Source organism: Macrosteles quadrilineatus, unplaced genomic scaffold (genome assembly GCF_028750875.1).
Source record: "Macrosteles quadrilineatus isolate MER2022 unplaced genomic scaffold, UCM_ALF_1.0 Scaffold_4__1_contigs__length_99947679, whole genome shotgun sequence".
NCBI lineage: Eukaryota > Metazoa > Arthropoda > Insecta > Hemiptera > Cicadellidae > Macrosteles > Macrosteles quadrilineatus.
In genome coordinates this window covers 37,991,456-38,012,606 of record NW_026542597.1, presented here as the reverse complement: position 1 = coordinate 38,012,606, position 21,151 = coordinate 37,991,456, and the positions used below count along the sequence as shown (strand labels likewise).

General features: G+C 37.1%; 1 protein-coding gene across 3 annotated transcripts in view; it reads left to right on the top strand.

Annotated features, from left to right (window-relative positions):
* LOC128991308 (5'-3' exoribonuclease 1) overlaps positions 1-20,488 on the top strand; it is a 71,127-nt gene extending 50,639 nt beyond the window's left edge. For 2 of the 3 annotated variants that reach the window (XM_054414105.1, XM_054414104.1), the window contains exons 26-37: positions 3,890-4,053; positions 5,404-5,490; positions 6,329-6,376; positions 7,550-7,618; positions 8,445-8,670; positions 12,425-12,540; positions 13,899-14,047; positions 14,615-14,703; positions 14,982-15,079; positions 15,971-16,111; positions 17,117-17,270; positions 20,235-20,488. In XM_054414105.1, the coding sequence (XP_054270080.1) occupies positions 3,890-4,053; positions 5,404-5,490; positions 6,329-6,376; positions 7,550-7,618; positions 8,445-8,670; positions 12,425-12,540; positions 13,899-14,047; positions 14,615-14,703; positions 14,982-15,079; positions 15,971-16,111; positions 17,117-17,257 (1,328 nt within the window). In that variant the 3' untranslated portion in view covers positions 17,258-17,270; positions 20,235-20,488. The remainder of the gene's footprint in view (positions 1-3,889; positions 4,054-5,403; positions 5,491-6,328; positions 6,377-7,549; positions 7,619-8,444; positions 8,671-12,424; positions 12,541-13,898; positions 14,048-14,614; positions 14,704-14,981; positions 15,080-15,970; positions 16,112-17,116; positions 17,271-20,234) is intronic. The other variant, XM_054414106.1, reaches the window with a different exon arrangement.
* The last annotated feature ends 663 nt before the right edge of the window (positions 20,489-21,151 follow it).

Sequence of the window (21,151 nt, the reverse complement as noted above, 5' to 3'; positions counted from 1 at the left end):
CGATTTAGTTTTAGGAATAACGCAAGTTAACGACCTCGGCTTGGCACGATTTGAACTCACTGTAGAACGCGGTCCTGGAGAATGTTCCGGACCCGCCAACGACGTAGCTGCAGTGAGTAGGCTGTCGAATGACCAGGGCAAGCGACTGGAGACGTGTTTAGCGAACGAACTCGCGCTTCTCGAGAAGGTCACGTCCGACCTGGAAGGCGAGGAGGAAGAAGAGCCACCCCATCGACCCGCGGTTACAACGGTCGCGCTGGTGGAGATATCCCCAGCCAACCGTCGCAATGCTCCCGCAGATACGCCTCACACCCCGTTCACCACCGCATCGTCTAACCGGCCAGTACCACAGGAGGTGCGCGACCTCCTGTCCAATTTGCCGTTGGAAGACACGAGGCGGCGAAGGAAAAATCAGAGGATGAAGGTGTTCAGGGGATGGAACGTTTTTCCGGGTCCGCACGAAGAAGCTGCGGACGATGAAGGAAATATATTGAGACGATGTGCCCGTTTTAAGTAGTTTCAATTTTGTTTTGTTTACGCTCGAGTGAGCTTCGCGGCAGATGCCGACAATACCCTAGGTTTGGGTATTCTTTTTTTTCTTTTTTTCTGTTTTTCTTTTTTTCTCTGCGAAGTAAGAAGGGGGTGTAACGACCCAAAACCCGTCAAGGGGTAAAAATCCCCGATTTTTAAAAGTTTTATATTAAATTATTAAATATTATAATTGTCTACGTTCGGGGTAAGCAGCGCCCGCGTTGTCAGCGGCATCGTAGGGGCAAGGGTCCTACGTCATCGTAGAGGGGATGACGCTAGTTACCTACCCCGCCGCCAGGGGCGATGGCGAAGAAGGACCAGAAGAGCAGACCTCACAGTCAGTCGTCCACCCGCTACCGAACCGTCAGTACGCTTGCTGTTTGGAGACAATCCAACAGTCTATAACCTCCTAAATTCTGGTCAATTAAAGATTTCCCCCGTTCCTGGTAGAATCATAAGTCATCAGGTTAGTGTGCTACCGAATTTATTTTGTCATTTATTTATTTCTCATTTTTGGAGAAGTTTTATTATTTTTATTTTACTGTGCCGCAGTCGCGCGCACCCCGCACGCTTTTTCACGTACGAGCACACTACCTTTTGTCTTAAACCAGCTTCGGAAATCAGTTAAGTTGCCGGAACGGTTTACGTACGACTTACCCCGTTACCCCGGACCGTCCTACGTAAATTTGGTTTAAAAACCCCGTATCGACTCTGGTGATCGACCGAGTCTAATTTTCCTGACAAGTTTACTTTGGTGATTACCAAGTATAACGACCGAATCACGTTTTAGTTCAGTTTCTAATTAATTAGGCTTATTCGCATTTCGATAGGTTATTCAAAATTCTAAATTTAACTTTACATATTTTTCGAGTGGCTATGATGAGCACTTGTTAAAGGTAAGCTTAACATTGTAAGCATTATTGTTGTATTTAATATTCTGAGCCAATAAACTCAAAACGATAATTAATTAACGAACACGTTAGAGTCCTGGACTATCTCATTGTAGGCTAAGCTATCTGGACAAATTTAAGGTGTGACCTAATTTCAGGTGAGACGACAATTACGTACTTTAAAATCTCAATTTTGTCTCTCAACCCGAAATTTCGTCATAAAAAAAAGGTTTCAACAAAAAAAAAAAAAGGTTTCAACAAAAAAAAAAAAGGTTTCAACAAGAACAGTTACTATCCTTCCAAACTCCTTCAACACACAGACCCCAAAACGGTACCCGCGAGTTCCATCAGTCTGGTTTTGAGTAGCTCGGCCCCAACGAACCCATGGTTCACCTTTTGAGTCCGAGCCAACCCGTCAGTGATCGGACCTCCACCTTGCGACCAACCCTTCTTCATTTCCACAACGACAGTCACCTTGAAAATAATTTTTTTACGATCATCTGCGATCTGATTAAATATTCATTTCCCCCAGCATTTAATAGACACCAGACAACTGCACAATCAAAGCAAGCAAAAAATAATAAATAAATCAAATGAAAAAGCAAAACTCAATTAACAACTCTACAATTTTCCCGCATACCAATCAATCATGAAATATCGTGCACATCTGTTTTGGACCACAAGAGACATTTATCTTTACATCCCCCATCATCAGTCAGCGATGCTCCGGCCTTGTCCGCATGAGTCATCAGCCAACACACCTTGGGCGCAGCCAGTGATGCTCCGGCCTTGTCCGCATGAGTCATCAGCCAACACACCTTGGGCGCAGCCTGCGATGCTCCGGCCTTGTCCGCATGAGTCATCAGCACACAACATCTCTTTGCCTACACTCAGCATGCTGCCTCAACACTTAGCCCATACCATCAGCACCTCTCAAGACCTGCATCACCAGAAGACACACCAGCTGATCTCAAATTCCCCCACAGTGCACCAGCAATGCCTTAGGAAGAGAACCTTATTTAAAAAAAAAAAAAAAAAAAAAAAAATCTTTTGTGCGTGCAGTTGTCCGTCCCTTTTTATTTCACAACAGAAAGCAATTCAATTCCAATTTTTGCCAGGTTAGGGAAACAAACTGTCGTCCCCACAATGCCTTCCTCTTTTCGCAGGGGGGGTGGATCCCGCTCTCTGCCGTGGTTGGTTCGGGAAAGTCCGGTGGTCCGAGGTGCCTATTACAACCAGGCTGGTCAGAACCTTCCACATCTGGAAGCAAATCGAACGACAATCTTCCCCACAAAAAAAACAAAAAAAAAAAAACACCAAACCAAACCCTTTCACCAACCTCCCAAAAAAAAAAAAAAAAAAAAAAAAAAGAAACTGTTCTGTTCTTTTCTTTTCTTTCGTCGAAGGGGGGGTGGTTGTGACGCATAGCGGCACGCTATATTTTTTTATAGTGTGTGCAGTTCGCGAAGCCGGGCTGCATGTTCATCTCGTTGCCTGCCGCGACTGCATCAATGCTCTATCCCCACTTTTCCTAGTCTTGTCCTCCTTCTTCGAAAACCGGCATCTGGACATAGAACCTCTCGGAAAAGTTCCAGGACTTCTCTTCGATGTTTGGGATAAGTTGTAATAGTTAATATGTAGAAATTAAGTAGGGAAAATGTCTGGCTAAGTCAGGTAACTAGCGGGGAGCCCTTCTGGCTCGCCCGACTGGTGAAATGTAGGAAACAAAATGTTAGCCGGGTTCGCTACCCTTAAGGTAGCGGACCTTCTCAAACCTGTTAGTTAAACCACATGTTCCCAGAATGTAGCTTAGCAATTATCCATCAATTTCATACATATTAGCCACTCAATATTCAATCTACATATTATTTTCCCTCACTCATCAATATTAGTAAGTAATTTCCCAAGTTCAGTTCATAGTTTGAAGGATAGGTTAATATTTAAATAGTTAGTTCAATTGGTTCAATCAAAGCTGGCTAGGCAAGTGTTCTGATCTGGGTAAAAGGTCTCCGTCCCTCTGGTCCCCAGCAATCTTCCTAATTTTATTGGTAGCAGATTCAGCACGCTTATGTTAAGTTTGGTCCAGACACACCTTCTCCTAACCTATTACATTACCCGGTTTATTCCCTCCTGATTACCCTAATTTCCCTCCTCCATCCCATACTATAACCCAGTAGTTTCCCCCCCTACCACAATCGGCCCCCGGCTACACACCTACGGTAATAGCTACTTCCCTATAGGGAAATTCGCTAAAAACAAAAAAAAACAACCTAACATTAAACAGGATTTGTAGATAATTATAACATTCCAACCTGAAAAAACATAGTGTTGTGTTAGTGAATTAACAGAAAAGGTCCTATTTTCATATGTTGATCATACAAAAAAAACCGATCTTGATAATCTGACATTTTGTGGGAAGACTGTTTTCACAAATTAAGATTATCAGCTGATATAACATGGTTGGCTAGGTGGTTCACCCAACAAGAACGGAATGGTGAAACAGAGGCCAAGAGGAGGAGGTGGTGATACAGATAACCGCAGTCCAAGACACCAATACAACCTGCAGCAGCTGCAGAGTTCCGGGGCTGCGGAACTCAACCTGCGGCCAGAGAAAGCTGGCACTCCAAAGAGCGTAAGTAGTTTCCCTATTCATCAGTACAAACACTTCACAAGTATTGTTTTTGTTGGATATAACCTTTGTCTATATTGGCTCTATCAATCAGAGCAACCTCATGTACACCACTTATCTCTTCAGGATAATTGATCTTGGAAAAGTTTTCTTAGTTTTCTGACCATTTTTTGCAAAATAAGTAGTAGTGTGTTTTGGCTGTTGAATGTAGGAGTTGGACTAAGGATTGAAAGAGACATCCCTTTCCCATTTTAAAGTTGTAGCCAGATTTAGAACAACGTTGAACTTAGTTGAATTGGGCCACTGATAGTGTGCTGAAGTAAATTACCGGTTCTGTCAAACAAGCCGAATCAAAAATACAATCTATCAAAAATCAATAAATTTTTGATGGCACATATAATATTTATACAAGGGAGAAAATATATATTTAGGACATAAAACACTTTGTAAGTGGGTCATTCAAACTAAGTTTGAACTTTGATTTAAAAAATCTGGTCCTTGAAGATGAGATGTCTACTTTTGATGGTAGTTAAACCAGGATTCAGATTGATCTCTTACAAAACAAGGGTAAAGAATGTCAAGAATTGAAAATATAATAGTTGTGTAACTACTTTAACATACTAAACACAGTGTAGAAATTAGAGGCTAATACTGGTGTTGTGACACTAAAATTTTACCTTAAGCTAGGAAAAGCTACCTTTAAAATCCTTAGGTGTTTGAGTTATACAGCTCGGGGTCGTTTTAGCTTATTGAAACTTTAGTGTAATGGCAGTTCCCAGGTCTTAAAAATGAATTGAGCACAAACTTTAAAATCTGAAGTACAGTTTTGGTTGGAAGTGTATACCAGAGTAGCTAAAGAAAAGGCAGGTCTCAAGTCAGTGTCTGCGACAGATTTCTACAGGTCATTTCAACCATTCTAAAATCATGTTTAGCTCAAAATAAGTAATACAACAAAGAGTGTCACTGTCTTTTAACATAGAATTTTCTCATCCATATGGGCCTCAGGCCTGTGCAGGGACTTGTCAAGCAAATCAAAGGGTGAGCTGGTAGACTACAAGAATAAACTTGGTAAATTTTAGTGGCGCCACTGAAACTAACGAGGTTTAGAGCCACAAACTCACCGTTTATGTAATATAAGCCTCCCAATGTAATCATAAAACCTTGATGTAGTCATGCTTGAATTTTTGTATCCACTTGACGCCTTGCAGTTATGAAACTTAAGAAAATTATACATTGATATCCTGAGAATTTTCTATATTGAAATTGTATTCAACAAAACCAACCTGGAAACAGTGAAACTTCTGTCCTCCCTGTCTGAGTGTGGTCACTAACAGCATGTTTTTGGGTGTTTAGCTGCCTCAGGCCCCCGCCCCGCCACAACAACACCCTGGTCTCAACCAGTTGTCCAATGAATTCTTAGCAATGTTCAAACAGCTACAGGTGAGTTTACTTCAAATAAACGGTATTAGCAATATGACACGTATACTTTCTCCCATTAGCTTTTCAGCAGCACTTATAACTTAACTTTTGAACCTTAATTTTTACTGTATTGGGCGTTGTATATGTTTTTAGAGTTAAAAGGACCATCACAAACTAATTTTAATTAAAATCATTTGAACCTTTTTTTGTGAAAATAAGATTTTCCATTATGTTTTGGGGGTTTTATGGGAAAATCACCATCAACAATTAGAATTTAAAAAAATGAAAAAATGCCTGGAGATACCGTAAATTAGTATCACATACAAAATTTCACCAAAATCGGACCAAAGGTATAGTTTGTAGCTCTTTACACATCAACACTCATACATACAGATACACATACTGACATCACTTTTAAAACCACTTTTTGGGTTCAGGGGAACCTCAAACGGATATTTCCACCAAAAACTAAAACATGTTGTCAAAAACAATATTTTCTCAATTTTTTTACTACATATAAGGGGGAAAGTAAAAACCTATTTTTTATTGGTGTATGCCAACTTTCTTACTTGATGTGTACATACTGTGATGAGTACAGAAGACCCTCTGAACCAGCCCTTAATCAACCTCAATTGAAGTTGGATTTTGGATGTAAGTGGTTTGTTGTGATTTTGTTAGTCTTGTAATGCAGTGGCTAAAATTGCTTGCATCACATTTGAAAACTCTGAGACGCTTTGCTTGTATATTTTTAGTATATGTTATATAATTAAATTTAAATTTTTCCTCTGCAAGTTGATTATCACCATTGTGTTGGTTTGTCGATTCTTTGGTATCCTAATAATGTTAAGTTCTTTTACAGAAAGCTGGTAACAACTCAAGCCAACCTAAGCCAGCCGTAAATGCTCAGGTAAATGAAATTTTATATATAAATAGCAGGGCTGTGCGAATCCAGAAATTTTGGTTCGAATCCGAATCCGAATCATAGCTGTACAGATTTTATCGAATCCGGATCGAATCCGAATATTTTAATTAATCCCGAGTCGAATCTGGGTCGAATCCGAATCTCAAATTTACAGCCATTATCGAACCTGGATCGAATCCGAATCTGAAATTTAAAGCTGTTATCGAATCCGAATATTTAAACCTGTTCAGAGTTGAATCCAAATCCGAGGAAAGTCAGCAGTACCAATTTTCACATTTTTAGACCACATTTTCTGGGGCTGAAATAACTTAGGGAATTGCTTAAAAAAATTCTTGAAGTGGGCCAAATAAAAAAGTTATGAAATTTAGGCCTACCTATTTGAAGTTTTGAAACTAAAAAATTGGGCATAAGTTAGGCATACCACCTAGGCCTAAGTTTCTCGCTAAAAGTGATGGACTACCAATTTGTGTAGTCTAAAACATAGGCCCAGCCTATTATACACCTCGGTGTTAATCCTCCACACAAGCCTATGTCTGCATTACTATTACAAGTAACAACTAACACTGTGAGGTTAAGTTTACTGATAGCCAAGATAGGGTTCAAATGCGACCTACACTAATGTGCCTAAAGCCTAACACCAAGTTGGTCAGGTTCCTAACATGAACCAGTCAACAGCAAATCGGAGTGCACAAGTAGTTTTTTAGTGTCTAAAAAATTATATTCAATCAGAATCTAGTAAATTTGAATATCAAATCCCAACTCGGATCTATTTCCAAGAAATTCGAATATCGAATCTGAACCCGGATCTCTTACCAGTAAATTCGAATATCGATTCCGAATCCGAATCCAGTTAGAAACAGTAGATTCGTTCTCGAATCCGAATCGAATCTCTAAAAAGATTCGGATTCGATTCGTTTTTCGAACTATTCGCACAGCCCTGATAAATAGTTTCAAAAATGTAGTAGACGTTAAGTTTTTTAATATTTTGAAAGGTAACAAATTTTTAAAGTAACTAAGTTCATAAATGTTTTCTGCACAGTTTGCAAATTTAGTTTCATAGTTTAAAAATTCCTCTGCTACTTTTTGGGAAATAATATATCCATACTTATATTTTGTTATCATTTGATAAATGTCTGATTAAATTTGAATGTATTTTAGGATTCATCAGAAGCTCTGAAGAAAATGTTAAGAATAGTTGATGATACATCTTCTATACCCACAACTGCTGTAAGTTGATCATTTTTTTATAATTTACAGTGTTAAATATAACGGATTTTAAATTGTAATCAAAGAAGTTTTAATCGTCGATTCTTAGCCCTTTCAACTACTGCAAGTTATTGTGAGTAAAAATTTAGCCAGGATAAATTTAATAGGATAACTAAAATACAAATGCTGCAGATCACCAAACATGGTCGCAGAAGGGTTGTGGGATTGAATAAAACAGTGGACATTTAAAGCTTTCTCTCCTAAAATAGCCTGTATAGAAAATTGAAGATATCTTGTGAAGTATCTAAATTTAACCCTTCACTAAGTAATAAGATAATGTTTTTCTAAAGGAGATGGCTACTGACTCGAACATCACTTTACTCTCCAAAATCTTTTCCCACTACCCCTTACATTCAGTTGGAATTTAAGAGTCACATAGCACTGATGTCCCCACCATGTTCTCTGTGTGCCATCTATTGTGTTTTGTTTTCTGCTATTATTTCATTATTTGTGTACTTTTTAGTCTAATAGGTGTTTGATATTTTTACCTCATGAATCTCCTTTGAACATGTATGTATCTAATCTACACACTGTTTATAATTTTATTTCCCATAATTTATTCCAGTTAATGAATTAATTTTGTAACTCATCTCTGATCAAATCAAAGTCTCCTGCAAAAGGTTAACACAACAAGTGGATACGTTTTGCATTGCCTTCTGATAAGAATTTTCTTTACCTATCCTTATTGTGTGGGTAGCAGAAAATTGAAAAAAATGTTAGTGAGATAATTGTGTAAGTTGTGCAAGTTGTGTCTTGTGTCAGTGTCTGACTTGGCTGTTTGTTGTAGCAACAGCCACCAAACCAACACCAACAACCTACCAGGTCTTCTCATCAGCAACAGTCTGTCATGCCTGTACATCCTCAACATCAGCCAGCCATGCCTTTACATGCACAACATCAGCCAGCGATGCCTTTACATGCACAACATCAGTCAACAATGCCTTTACATCCGCAGCAGCAGCGTCAGCCTACGAGCTACGTCAAAAGTCTTATGTCCCTTCATCAGACGCGAGGTTAGTACTGTAACGGTCAAATTCGGGGAGGAGGGTCACTTAGTAATTTATGATATGAGTTGAAATATTTTATAACTATGATTTATAGGCTTATTCAGTCAATTTGTAACGAAAATTCAAATTAAACTTGCAGTGTGCAATAGAACATTCTTGGGGTTCAGATTACCAAAACTTCTCCATATGAAAATATTTTAAATTACCTTACTTTGGCCAGACGCGGAAGCTGCGGTAGAAGTAAAGACAAGTTGATAAAAAGACTCCAGGCTTGTATTGAGATTTTTATAAAAAGGGGGATAGTAGCCAGCTTACCTGGGAAGAATTCCAGATAGGCCAAGTATATATTTGTTGGAAATATCGTCTAAAATAACAAGTCGTCTTGTGGATCAAAAATTAAGTTAATAATAGTAAAACTGATAGAATGAAAAACTTAGATTTGTGTATACATCTTACTTCATCAAAATATAACAAACAACTAAACTCTGTTGCCAAGGAAACATCATATGTTCTTTTCTAACATAACTATTATGGACATTATAATATGAATAAATTACATCTTTAACACACCCCCGTAATGTCCATAATGCATTTTAGAAAAATAAGTTTTAGTTAAGAGGTCACCATCCCAATGAAAGTTTTCATTTTAACATGTTTCAATGATGATAGGCCCTTTGTTAAAATATCAGCGGTTTGTTCTTCTGTTGGAATGTATCTGACAGTGATCTGTTTCCCAGAGACCAACTGTCGAACATAATGGTATCTCGTCTCAATATGTTTAGAGCGATCGTGGAACATTGGATTGTTCATAAGTTTAATCACACTTTGATTGTCCACATGTAGTATAGGAATAGACTTTTCTTCAATTGCGCCAATCTCTTTCACAAGACGAAGGGATTTACAGGTCTCGCTAGCGGCAACATTTTCTGCTTCCATTGAAGATTGGGAAACACACCGTTGAAGCTTACTCTTCCAAATAGTCTCATCAAGATTGCCATTCAAAAATGCTGTTTTAACATCAAACTGTTTGATAGCAAGATTGTACTGAACTGAATAGCCTAACATAGTTCGCATCGTCTTAAACCGAGCTACAGGGCTGAAAGTGTCACCATAATCAATACCAGGACGCTGAGTAAATCCTTTTGCGACCAAACGCGCCTTGTAACGAATGATCTCGTTCTCAGAATTTGTTTTCAGTGCAAATACCCAGCGATTATCGATGACTTTTCTTCCTTTTGGTTGATCAACCAAATCATAAGTTTTATTTTTTATTAATGAATTTATTTCTTCATCCATAGCGGATTTCCAATCGACGACATGCTCAGATCTAATTGCTTCATCATAATTTTCCGGTACTTCGTTTGTAAGTATTGCAGAAGCTAAAAGCTCATTTTTATCTCTGTCACTGACACACATGACAGAATCATCTCTATATCTCATAGGTATTTTTATTCCATCACGTTTTCTCAGGTTATAAGTCTCCTCTTGTAATATATCACCTGGAATAGCGTTATCATCACTAGGACACAACATGTCTTGCTCATCAGTATCATTGGTTCCTGGATACACAATATCTTGTTCTTCTTCATGGAATATATTGTCCTGATTACTGTCAACAAGCTGATTTCTGGTCTCATCATTTAGAATTGATTGCCTACTGTCAAGGGGATCATGCTCGATATCATTGCTACTCTCTTCAATGTTAAAGTAGTGTTTATCATCGTTATTGTTTATTTTCTTCAAAATAAAACATGATTCTTTTGGTGGAATGACCTTAACAACCATATTATACAATTGATTAGCTGTATTAAATATAGCCAAAGCAATGATTGTTCCATTTTGAGAAAACACCCATGACTTACCATTGTTTTTCACAGTCTGGTGAATGCCTTTTTCACCTGCTTTCCTCACAGAGAATAAGTTACAAGCAACATCAGGACAGTACCAAACATCATCGAAATACCTGTAAGTCCACTGTTTACCATCAAAAACCATAACGTCTATTTTTCCTGACCCCAAGGCCTGAATATGAACACCTTGGCGAGCACTGTCCATCTTTTTAGGAGTATCAAATGGTTTGTAAGTGGCGAACCAGTCCCTGCGGTTTGTCACATGGTGAGAAGCACCACTGTCAACAAGCCAGTTGTCACATTCACTGAAAAATGACTTATCAATTAGGCCTACCTCTAGATTTGATCGAGTCATCATTGCAGCATTTTGTATCTCACGGGTACATTCATTTGATTTATGTCCTTTTGTGTGACACTTAAAACAAATTACACCTGTTCGACAGTTTTTTTGATAGATGACCATTTTTGCCACATGAAAAACATTTTATCGCTCCTAATTTTTGCAAGTCTCCCTTTTTGGCATTTTTGGCTCCCATATATTTTGGCTGTTTAGAACTTACTTTTATTTTGGAAACCATGGCTACTGCTACATCCATCTCGTCTCTGTCCTTTAGACGTAATTCAAAGTTGAGACATTTCTTCTGTAGAATGTCCCATGTCTTCACCTCCCTTGGTGAGTCATGCCAAGTCACATATATGTGATCATATTCCTTTGGTAGAGTTTGAAGGAGTCGAGCACACAAATCGTCTTCATTAATAGGCTTACCGTATATTGTTAATTGGTTTTGGATTTCGTCAAACTTTTCCAGATGACCATTCATTCCAAGGGTAGGTTCCCAAGAAATGTTATGGAACTTATTTCTCAATATGTCAATATTTTCAGTTGACTTGACATCATAAATGTGGACAAGTTTCTCCCACATCTCTTTTCCTGTAGAGCAATTGCTTACTCTAAGTAGAGGATTCGTCTCAAGGGATAAAACAATATATTTTCTGGCTTTTGCATCATTTTTTGACCAATTTACCAATTTTTCGTCATAATTTGGTGTACCTGCTGTTGGTTTTCCGAATTCTCCACTAACAATTCCATAAACTCCTTCACATTCTAAGATTACCTTCATGACTATTTTCCATGTTGTGAAATTCTCAGTCCCTCTTAATTTTTCAATCTGTTTTTCATTACTCATCATTCACTATTCTATTAACTTCTTCTCAATTAATTTAACCACTCTGTTCTGCTACCATGTTGGAAATATCGTCTAAAATAACAAGTCGTCTTGTGGATCAAAAATTAAGTTAATAATAGTAAAACTGATAGAATGAAAAACTTAGATTTGTGTATACATCTTACTTCATCAAAATATAACAAACAACTAAACTCTGTTGCCAAGGAAACATCATATGTTCTTTTCTAACATAACTATTATGGACATTATAATATGAATAAATTACATCTTTAACAATATTGAAGACACTAAACACACAATATCTCTTCCCCTAGGGACCTTATACAAGTGTGAGTTAAGACACACTTCATACCCCACACAAAATTAATTGTTGGAAGTTTTCTGTACTTAACTGTTAAAATTATATTTTAAACTCATATTTTTTTATTTATTAAACTATAGTACTTTACTAAACAATAAAGGAATTCAGAAATTACATACAATTGTACCATCAGTGTCATATGAACAGGTAGCAACTGTTCGTTTGTGAGACTGTGAACAAATCAGCAGTATTTGCAACTGTGTTTGTCATACCCAATTGGCCATTTTTTTTGGTCCAAAAGAGAAGTATGTCGTTTTCATGTTATTTAGTAGTAAAGTTATTTATTCATGATTTTCCTTTTGATTACAACTGTGTTTAGTGATTTGAAATTTATGTTTATTGTATTTAACAATATTTTTCAGGCGTGAGGTTACCGCAGTATCATTATTTAGATTTGGCAGATGGAACCATAACATGTACTGTGGTTTGTGGTAATGGAAAGGAGTTCAAAGGTCAGCCCGCTTACACCAGTGAACAGGTAATTCATCATAAATCATAAATGTTTATATTTTAAATCCTTAGTTTTAAAGTGATTCGTGGATTGATATCCCAGCATCTCTGAACGGCCCACTCTTTACATGCTCTGGCACCACACTCACCCTCAAGTCAGCTGGCTCTTTCGAGTTATCCTTAGCTCTTTTCATATTAGTAGACACTTTTTTTTTGTTCACTTGAGCACTTACCAATTTAGTCAACACTCAATAAGAATGGTTTTTCCCATGGCGTTGTATGAGTTCATAGTCAACTTGAGTAGTCAATGAATATAAATTGTAGTTTATCCAGTCTTTCAAACCAACAGTATTGCAGTTAACATAGTCATCATCATACATTAAAAATACAAAATACTACATTACTTGTGTACTGAGACCGTCGCGTCGTCCTATAATCCACTTGGAGCTTCTTGGAAGTCACAAATTGTGGATATTTATAGGCATGATCTGTGGATGTGATACTCCCTGGTGTGGATTCATGTCCACACTAGTGAGTACTACAACTATCCGTAGTACTATCCTGACAATTGATTTATTTGTTAAAAATTAACATTTATATACAAGTCATTTGATAAAAACTTCTATGTGACCTATTGTACTGTAAATATTAGAATAACTATGGTACACAGTAATTGTCAAAACCAATGAATAAAACAATTAAACAATTAATGTTATTCCAAACCTCTATACGGAGTCTACCCTGGCAACAAAGTCATATTTGATCATGCGATACTCCCTGGTGTGGATTAACTTCCGCACGAGTGAGTACTACGACTTTCCGCAGTACTATCTTGAAAATTAGACCGATTTGTATATACCAAAGCAAAAATGTGGTTTGGATTCCACTATTAACTGTAGGTCCCTTAGTTGCCATTGGCTGTATGGGCTATTAATTAACAGTCCTGTCTAAGGAACGTGTCGACCTTAGTCAGTATCAAGAAGTACAAGATCGCGCCACTCATCCTACACTCATCCCCATTCATACTTGGCTTAAAATACCCACTATTGCCTATAGTTAACCACAGCTGTAGATGACCAAACCAAACACACAACTTGAAAGACTATTGATCACATTCAAAATAATCATTGATCTTGTAAAGGGTGTGATAATGGCAAAAATGTTAATTTTCTAATAAAACATTGAACAACAAGAGCATTGCTTGAGAATGACTCTTGTTAAAGAATTTAGCAGCCTACAGTGACGTACACCAAATAAATTCCTTTAACTATCAAATCCTTGGACATCTTGACACACTTCCAAATAATTGTTATTCTTCCTAACTCCAAACAAACAATGTACGATATAAACATTGAAAGTTAAGACTATGTTGTATATGTTGTGTAGGCGGCTGAGAACGCAGCTGTGATAGCGCTGCAGAGCTTGGTGGTGGAGGAGAGTTATGCACCCAGTCAGAACATGTTGCCTGGCCGGATGATGCTAGCCATGGACCCCAGCGGCCGTGGACCAAAGCGGTATATCCCACCCAACAACAGGTGCGTACTTGAGCTTTACAAAATATACCGTCACTTTTGTTTAATGTTATTGCGTTGCCTTTGTAGATGGAAAATTAAATTATTGTACAGCTTTGTGTGAAAAAAAACTCTACAATAAATTAAAGGTAGCAATCCATAATACAAGGCTCTGTGTTTTGAAAGCTTGCTAAAAGCTATCATATAAAAACGTCAAAGTGAAATTTAATCCTATTTTCATAAGTGGCACAATTGCTGATTTATTCGCTCTCTCTGTTAGTTGTGTTCAAAAGTGGCATTCACGAGTCTATGGTTCAGTCGATAGTGCAACAGAATTCAGAGCCAGCAAGATGATGGCTATTTGTGGGCTCGGACCCTGTAGTTCGCCCCTAAATTTTATTGGTTCAGTAGTGGTTCACTCCTTGTTTTACTGGATATGTTCCACACACTAGTTCAGGGCCTATGTGCACGGGCAAATACAAGGCCAAAGAGGTCGCCAACCTCTTTAAAAAGAATATTGCTGAATTTTCTCTCCTTAAAAGGCCAGATTTTAATGACCACTTCTCCCTTCAGTTAGTTGTATTATTGCAGGATGGCAGGAGGATGGACACAGGAACCCCCTACGGTTACTTTACCACAGCCTCCAGTCAAATGGTATCAGAACAAGTCCTTCCAACCAGGTTAGTTTTTTTAATACTTTGATTAGTCTGATTCATATTCAAAATAACCTCAGCAAAACTTTTGTTAACCTCTGCTTCATGATTAAAAAAGAATAAGTTCATTGGTCAATCAATACCCAATCAACATTCTTGGGTGTGTAGTTTAACGAAACATTAAAAGATAACAGAATCTCATTAATTAACAATCTTTATATTCAGCTTTTCATATTTAAGAATTTAACTTACAAGTTGTGGGTTTATAGTGTGTTTTATGAGTAACTTTTGATTGTTTGTGATAGAATGGCAGTCCAAGCCCAATGGACTTTTCCAACTTCCTACGTTTAGTCATCGCTTCCCAGGTCAAAATCACCACAGCCCGCTGCCTCCTTTCCCTCAGGTAATTAGTGTCTTGTGCTATCTGTATTGAAATCTACCGGGTGTTTCAAATTGAATATTGGGGTTTAAATGCTTTATAACTTTTATTACATTTAACTTGCTGCTATAAATACACAAAATAATGTGTTTGGATTATTTTAAAAGTCCAACACTAAAGTAGGCAGAGTAGTATTTATATATTTTCTTGCATATATCTTATTCCGTTCTGGTGCCAACTCTGCCTTTTCCTCACAGCTCCTCTTCCTCCACACTCTACCATCTGTCCCATATTCCCTCCTCTTGGTTCTTCATCTTGTTCTCGGTCTTCTACTCATCCTCCAAAACCCTCCAAACATCTATACTGTCAACTCAAATTTCCTAAGACATATTCTCTTCTCAAGTTATTTTACTCCTCTTTCCTTGGGTGTTGTCAACCACCCCTCTTCTGATTTCTTACTACCTAACTCCATCCCACCATGTTTCTTCGTGTTTTGTTAAAGTCAATCAAAATACATGTCAAAAAGATCAGGAAATTTTAAAGGAATTATTGTTCAAAAACATTTAATTTTATGTGAGATTTCCATGGTAAGAAATGTTTTTTTTTAGAAAAAGTCCTAAATTGTTGAGGTTTAGTGATAAAACCTCCTTAAAGCTGGGTTTTCCTAGACGCGGAAGAGGAGGGTGGAAAGAGGAACGCGGAGAGCGGACTCCTCTTGTCTTAGGTAATTAAATGTTTCTGTTTTCCTAGAAGCGGAGCAGAACGCCATGTTAATCGCTTTCCTGCTCTCCGCGTTCCTCTCTCCGCGCTCCGCTTCCACGCCTAGGAAAACCCAGCTTTTGAACTGTTATCAATGTTTAAGATGTATAAATAAAATTACAATGCATCATAGTTCTAAAGTTACTAAACATATAGGCTGGAGTGAGGCCTCCATTCATCCCACTGCAAGCACTGTCTAGAACCCGGCAACAACCTCAGCCAGCCCCTCCACCTCAGCAACCCCCCGCCAACAATCAGGAGCCCCGCCAAGTCAGACAGCATCAACCTCCTGCTAAGGTACAGTCACAATATCATGTTGTACCTGTAAATGTATATGCCTAATAGTGTGTGGATCAACTGTAAAGTGTAGTGTTGCTCCAATTTGTGTTTTTACAATAAATAAAACCTTGATTGATGATTTAAACTATTTTCTTCATTATTACTTACTATTAAGTATTTACATATGCCATGAATTAGTTCAGCGGCACTAAATGGGCCTTTGTATTTTATCACTTACATTTGTATACTGAAGTAGTTCGTGTGACACCCCATTTATATAGACCAGCTTAAGCTATTTATTTATTAAAAATAACATATAGGTTATAAAATATCACAGTGTGTGCTTTTACATTTTGTCTTGTGTACATTTTATTTTCTACCTTAGTTTTTTTTACTGTGATTGTTTTTGTTGCACAATAGATATTGCGGCTAGCAAAAAGTTGTCCTTTCAGTAAAACACTGCTCCTTGGTCTTCTTATCCTCACTACGCCCAATTCTAATTTTCTTTATTTTATTGAAATACTGTACATCAACAGTAACTTTGTCAAACAGTTGGCTTATTTTATAGAAATAAGTAATTAATCCAGGTTTAACTACCTTAATGGTGATTAATTTTTCTGCCAGTTAATTTTTTTCTTAGCTCAGTGGATGTATTAATCATGAAGTTTAATACTGCTCATCAATTTTTTTAATGGCTTGATTTCTGTGTAACAATCAATATGTTTGGCACATCCCAAGAACAGTAAGGTAAATATTTCAGTAAATGCAAGAAACTTGATCATTCTATTGTATTTATGTTAAGATGTTGATGTTCCATTGTCCTTGAATATGTTGATTATCTTTTTTCCAATGCTAGTGGCGTTAAGTTAAGGGTTCACAAAGGCTTTTAAGGGAAAGTGGTCCAAATCGCTCAAATGCTGTGAACCTGTTGGGGATTGAATCCAGAACGCTAACCCCTAGTCTAGCAACAAAAACTACTGTTTGTTACCGTCTTAGCGATATTTTACAAAACGTTTTTCGTAGAAGGAGAATCAAGGTCAGAGAGAGTCTAAGCCTGCGTCTTCTGGGCGGAACTCGACACGACCTCCACGCTCTCGTCTCGCTGCCAACTTCTCAAAGCCACTCAAGTTTGACTCGCCGTCAGAGAGTTCACAAGATACTTAGTAGAATTCTCAAGGTATGTTGTTGTAGTATGTTTTATCTATGTTTCTAGCGTTCACTGAAAAGTTACATTTAAAATCACAACTTTTACTAGGGACTCAAAAAGCCGATCTCAATTTATTTGTAAGAATTTTTTCAGCTAGTCACTATATGTTAAATACACATTCTACGAAGTTTTCAATAATCTGAATTGGTTAACATGGTAATTAAATAGTGTTTAGTTAATATGTGTAAAAACCATATAATAAATATAAAGACAACCAACACATCTTATGTGTCGAAGGGCTTGAAAAGGTGAAATCTCAACATAGCAATACCTATATGTATTCAGACAATAGAAATAGATTTTTGATCAACTCATTGTTTCTCTTAACTAATTAGAATAACATAAACAAAACCATACATATTCCAAAGAATATTATTTATGTGTTGTTTTAAAAAGGGAGCTTAACCATATTAACATGAAGAAATGAAATGAAACCTAAGAACCTAATAGAAATGAACCTAGCTCTTCTTGGATTGGTAATGATGTTGTACTCTCGCATGAGACTCTTTTGCAAATGTATTGGGACACAAGGTCGCAGGGTTGTTCAGAAGATGTTAAAAGGGCCTACAGAAGGGCCAAACGGCAGCATTCGTCTCTTGTTACTATGACAAAAAAGTCTTATTTTAGTAATAGAATTCTAAACTCAAAAAATACTAGTAAGGAGTCATGGGCTGTGGTCCGTGCACTTTGTGATGAAGATTATGAAACACATACTAACTTAAGCTTGAAAATTGATAATGTTGTTGTGACAAACCCCCAAACAATTGTAAATCACTTTTGTGAGTTCTTTTATGAGGAAATTTCTAGGTTGGCAAATGACAATTGTGCTCCTGAGCTCCCTGTTGACTTAGGTGAGGGACGCTTTTTTCTCACACATGCTACTGTTGCTGAGGTGAGGGAGGTGGTAAATTCACTGGGATCCAAGAAAAGTTCAGGTGTTGATGAGATACCATGCAGCCTCCTCAAGCTTTGTAATGAAAATGTTATTGAAGCCCTCGCAAATTTAATAAATAAATCCTTTGAAACTGGCTGTTTTCCTACAAAGTTAAAAACATCTAAAGTAGTACCTGTGTATAAAAAGGCTGATCCACTTGCCGTTAGTAATTATCGCCCGATTTCTGTGCAACCATGTATAGGAAAAGTATTTGAAATCATTTTTTTGAAGAGATTCCTTAGGTTTATAGAATTAAATAATATATTGACTGAGAGTCAGTTTGGGTTCCGAAAACATATGTCTACATCTGATGCTGTCTTTGCCCTCCTGAGGAACATCTATAACCACCTGGATCTTTCTGAGAGCCTTTTATGCCTGTTTTACGACATGACCAAGGCCTTTGACCTACTAAACCATAGTGTCCTGCTTCGTAAACTACTTTCCCTGGGAATTGCAGGAAGACCTCTGCACTGGATATTCTCTTATTTAAGAGACCGCCACCTGGTCGTATCACTCAAGCATTTGGGGAATGACAATACTCTACGCACATATAAGTCGGCTCCATCCCCTGCCATGAATGTGGGTGTCCCACAGGGATCAAACCTAGGGCCTCTATTGTTCTTGCTCTATGTTAATGACCTACCTGGCTCCATAACATCTGGGAATGTGTGGCTTTTTGCTGACGATGTATGTCACCTAATCTGTAACTCTGATCGTGTCAGTCTTATTGAAGATACTCAATCTAGTCTAATTGAAATGCAAAATTGGTGTAACGAAAACTGCTTGATCTTGAACTCTGATAAGACAAACCTTATAGAATTTTACAATAGGAAAAAACCTGAACCAGCTCCTCAACTAGTGCTAGATGGGGTTGCACTCACTTCCCGTGAAAAAGTAAAATATCTTGGCCTGCACATAACTGAAAATCTAAAGTGGGATGTACATATTAATTCAATAGCTTCAAGATTAAGATCTGTAATCAATTTAATTACTAGGCTCCAGAAATTGGTCCAGACTGACATTTTGTTAAAAGTTTATTATGGATGTTTTCACAGTATAATATCTTATGGAATAGTATTTTGGGGAGGTAGTACCATGGCCAATAGGATCTTTCTCCTCCAGAAACGAATTATTAGGAGAATGTGTGGTGCTCAACGTCTTGCTCACAGTAGGCCCCTATTCAAGGACCTTGGAATTTTAACCCTCCCATCACTATTTATTTTAGAATCTGCCATCTTGGTGAGAAATAATCCGGACATCTTTTTCACAAACAATCTGGTCCATCAGTACAACACGAGAAGAGCTAATCAAGTACATGTACCCCAAGTTAACTCAACTTTGGCCAGCAAGAGCCCATATTTTAGTAGTGTCAAGATCTACAACTCACTGCCAAGGAACATTATCCAAGAGCAAAATTTCAATAAATATAAGAAGATGTTAAAAGAATATTTATGTGAAGCGGCCTATTTTAAAGTAGAAGATTTGTTCAATTAGGCCTATTATTGTTTATCTACCCATTTGACGACCACGTTGCAGGAGCGATGCTAGTGTAAAAAAAAAAAAAACAGAGAAAATTGTAGTCTAGGAGGTACACAATAGATACACAAGAAAAGGTCACAGAACGTAACACTAATATGTCTCCAATGAAGGACTTCTTCAGCTAGGAGATTGTATTTATCTCCTAGCTGCTCTCTGAAGATGTGATCTTTAATTGTGTATCTTTTAGCCCTGGACTGTTTTCTCAGGTAAGTTTGTTGAATTCCATCCCTTTTCACAAAAATTCCAAATCAGCGTCATTGCTTTCCTTTCAAGTGTAATTTAAAGAATAGTTTTGGTATATTGTCATTGGTAAAACTGGTAGTATGCACTTAAATCCCTATTTATGTTTCCTGTAATGAACTAATTCCACGTAAAAAAGCTTTTTTATTTTAAGAAGATTTAGAACCAAGTTATTAATACTGTTGTATTTAACCCTACAATTATTGTAAATTTTGTTGCAGGTTGAACAACAAAGAGCATTAACCTGGACCATGTAAAAAAATAAATGAAGAATTTTTAATACTAAGACAACTGCTGGCTGTGATTGTTTTATTCTGATGTACAGATGACTTTAATTTTCAGCCAGCCCCTAGAAGTAGATTTTATCTGTAAGTCTTGTTATTTAAAAAAAAATATGATCTATGCATCGTAATGTACAAGGAAGTGAACATAATTCTATTTAAAATAAATTTTGTTTATAAGTTGTTTTAGTGAATCGCATTGTATTTTTTTACCTTAATTATTCTTCCTGAAATGATGTGTCTTTTCTAATTTATTTCTGTTGTCATTTAGGTTGGTTTTAGATGGTAAATTCCTGTCTTGATTCAGTGATTTGTCCTATTTTTGAAAGACATGTTTTTAGGTGAGGTTTATTATATTGATCAACTTGTGGGCTTCAACTCACCTTAATTTGTTAATCCAGGACTCGTCAGAATGTATACAGAGACAAAATTACACAACATACACACACATAAAAAATCGTCCTTGGATTTACTCCAAGTTAGTGATTTGTGTTTGAAATCTTAAGGACAATCATCTTTTTAGCTGTCGTACTGGCACAATTTAAACATTTACTAAATAATAATTTGTAAAACTTCAAAGTTTGTACTTGAATATGTCAATGTGTTAAAGAATCTATACCATAAAACGTTATAAAAGAATTCTTTGAAAGGTCAAAATTTATTAGAATTCAGATTAACCAAATTCCAACTACCCGAATCGCCGATCATTCAAATTGGTCACAGTAAGGATTCTAAGAACCCAAATCAACAGTAATAAAATAGTTATTGTTATTAGAGAAGGCAGAATCCAGTTAAATCCTGAACATCTCCAGTGGTGGACAACATCATCGTCTTCCACGATCACAGAATCATCATTA